The sequence below is a fragment of the Lepus europaeus genome, chromosome 18, assembly GCF_033115175.1.
Source record: "Lepus europaeus isolate LE1 chromosome 18, mLepTim1.pri, whole genome shotgun sequence".
Taxonomy (NCBI): domain Eukaryota; kingdom Metazoa; phylum Chordata; class Mammalia; order Lagomorpha; family Leporidae; genus Lepus; species Lepus europaeus.
The window spans coordinates 73,590,724-73,593,142 of NC_084844.1; the positions used below are offsets into that span (position 1 = coordinate 73,590,724).

Here is a 2,419-nt window from a genome sequence, read left to right on the forward strand (position 1 = left end):
ATTCATCCCTGTGCTCCCAGGCTCTTGTTTCAATAACCAGTTTTACCAAACCTATCAGCTAACCCGCTGGCCAACAGGGACATGTGCAGGTCTTTCTGGAGTAGCAAGTGAGTTCGTCTGGCAGAGACAGTATCTGCAGGTCAACACAGTGTTGGCAAGAGAACACCAAGTACCACACGCAAGACAGGACATGAGGGAGACAAGCACTCAAGGGGACTTTCTTGTCATCTTTGGGTGTCAATGCTTAAAGAAAATTCGGGAACTGTAACTAAAGTGAACGAGGTCAGCGAATGTCACAGCATGGTCAGTCTTCAGTGAGCTCAGTCTCGCTCTTCCTAGTTAAATTCCCGAATTTCTTTTTGGCTTCTGCTCTTTCTTCAGCATCAAAGTACCAGTCATGGCGTATCTGGTGGCATAGGAAGGCTGCACCTCATGTGGATTCCTGCGGTCCGACCAGAAGAACAGCAGTCTATTGAAAATGGGCTCCACATCTGCTACGAACGACTTCCCTTCTGGAAATATCCTCAGGATCCCACCATGTAGCTTGGCATCCCAGTTCTTGTTCAGGTAGTAGATGCAGGTGATACAGCGGCCGTCATCATTGGGATTGTCCACGTGGCGAACATAACCTGTTCCATTTCCTGGATAGCATGCCACCATTGCCTTGGACCTCTCCTTGACGTAGTATTTGCCCAGGCGGCTTCCGCAGTACAGGACCAGCCTGTCGATGAGGGACAGGAGGAAGCTGATGGCCTCGCAGCCCTTCTCGTTGCCCCCGATCCACGTGATCTGGTCGCCGTGCAGGTGCCGCTTTGAGACCTGGGCGCGCGGCCCGGCCAGCTGGCCGTCCCGCAGGGCCCCTTCGCAGTGCAGCTGCTTCACGCGCTCCAGCACGCAGTTGCCCACCACCTTGCCCAGGAAGTTGTCCAGGTAGCAGAAGCCCACCTCGTGCAGGCACGGCATGATGTAATCCATGGCAATTTTCTCCAGATCCTGGCTCATGATGCGTGACAGGGGCATCTCACCTGCAGGACGCAGGGCAGGGACACCCCACGTGCACGTGGGGAGTGGGGAGCGACCCGCCGCAGCACCCAGCGGAGGCGCAGCGAGCGGAGCGCTGAGTTCAGGAACCTGCGGCGGGCACTGTCCAGGAGCCACCGCGCCACCGAGCCACCGCGCCACCGCGGCACCCAAGGGCAGGGGAAAGTTGTCCGCAACTCTGGCAGGAAGGGCTCGCCGTTCAGGGGCCAGCCCGAGATGTGCGGTGCTCCATGACTCAGTGCCGCACTGGCCCAGCGAGGAGTCCGAGGGCCCCTTTTGAGGATGCAGCGGCAGTGGCCTGTGGGTGATTATGTTTTACTCTTGATTATTTTATTGATTCAGAATTTTATAATTTATCCTCCAATGCACCGGCTAATTGTAGATGGAAATAGTGAGTTTTCTTAATGTGCATGTTAACACTGTTCTTTTAAAATGAGACCTAGTTCCAAAAAAATAGTCTTCACAGGAATATTGAAGACCTAGAGTGTCTAAAAATATTCACTCCAAACTTCTGCCATCTCACATAGACTTGTAGAGAAAATGAAATTATTCAAGTTTTACTTCTTATGATGGCAAACTTATCCATTAATTTGCAAGTTCTTGTTTTCTTCATAAATTTAGAATAATTTCAAGGCCTGCTGAAAACTGACTTAAACTTGATTTACTTTGAAGCCCCACACATCTCACATTACAGACTGTGAAGGTAACTTGAAGAGTTATAAAAAAATTAAAATCTAAGTCAACCATGTTTTGTTCATTTAGGAAGCTTATGAAATAAACTGGAATCAGCAATGATTGTTTATAGCCCTTGTCTCTTCCCTTGAGGAACATGTTTTTTTTTTTTTTTTTTTTTTTTACGATTTTTTCTTCATACTATTTCTTTTTTAAAAAAATTTTTTGACAGGCAGAGTTAGACAGTGAGAGAGAGACAGAGAGAAAGGTCTTCCTTTTTCCATTGTTTCACCCCCCCTCCCCTCAAATGGCCGCCATGGCTGGCACACTGAGCTGATCCGAAGCCAGGAGCCAGATGCTTCCTCCTGGTCTCCCATGCAGGTGCAGGGCCCAAGCACTTGGGCCATCCTCTCCTGCCTTCCAAGGCCACAGCAGAGAGCTGGACTGGAAGAGGAGCAACCAGGACAGAATCCGGTGCCCCAAACGGGACTAGAACCCAGGGTGCTGGCGCCACAGGTTGAGGATTAGCCAAGAGAGCCACAACGCTGGCCCATACTATTTCTTAAACACTTCTGCTTAGTGTAGGGTTAACTTTATGATCATTAAGTGAACTGAAAATAGATCTTTGTAAAAATTAAGAGTTGGAATAGGAGAGGGAGTAGGAAGAAGGATTGGAGAGTGGGCAGGACGGAGGGTAGGGTAGGAT

The 2,419-nt window shown here is 49.6% G+C and overlaps 1 protein-coding gene across 1 annotated transcript; it reads right to left on the reverse strand.

Moving 5' to 3' along the window:
* Positions 1-339: 339 nt before the first annotated feature.
* On the reverse strand, positions 340-1,020 carry LOC133746713 (prolyl hydroxylase EGLN3-like). Its single transcript, XM_062174956.1, has one exon. The coding sequence runs from the start codon at positions 1,018-1,020 to the stop codon at positions 340-342; it is 681 nt and encodes a 226-aa protein (XP_062030940.1).
* Positions 1,021-2,419: the final 1,399 nt, after the last annotated feature.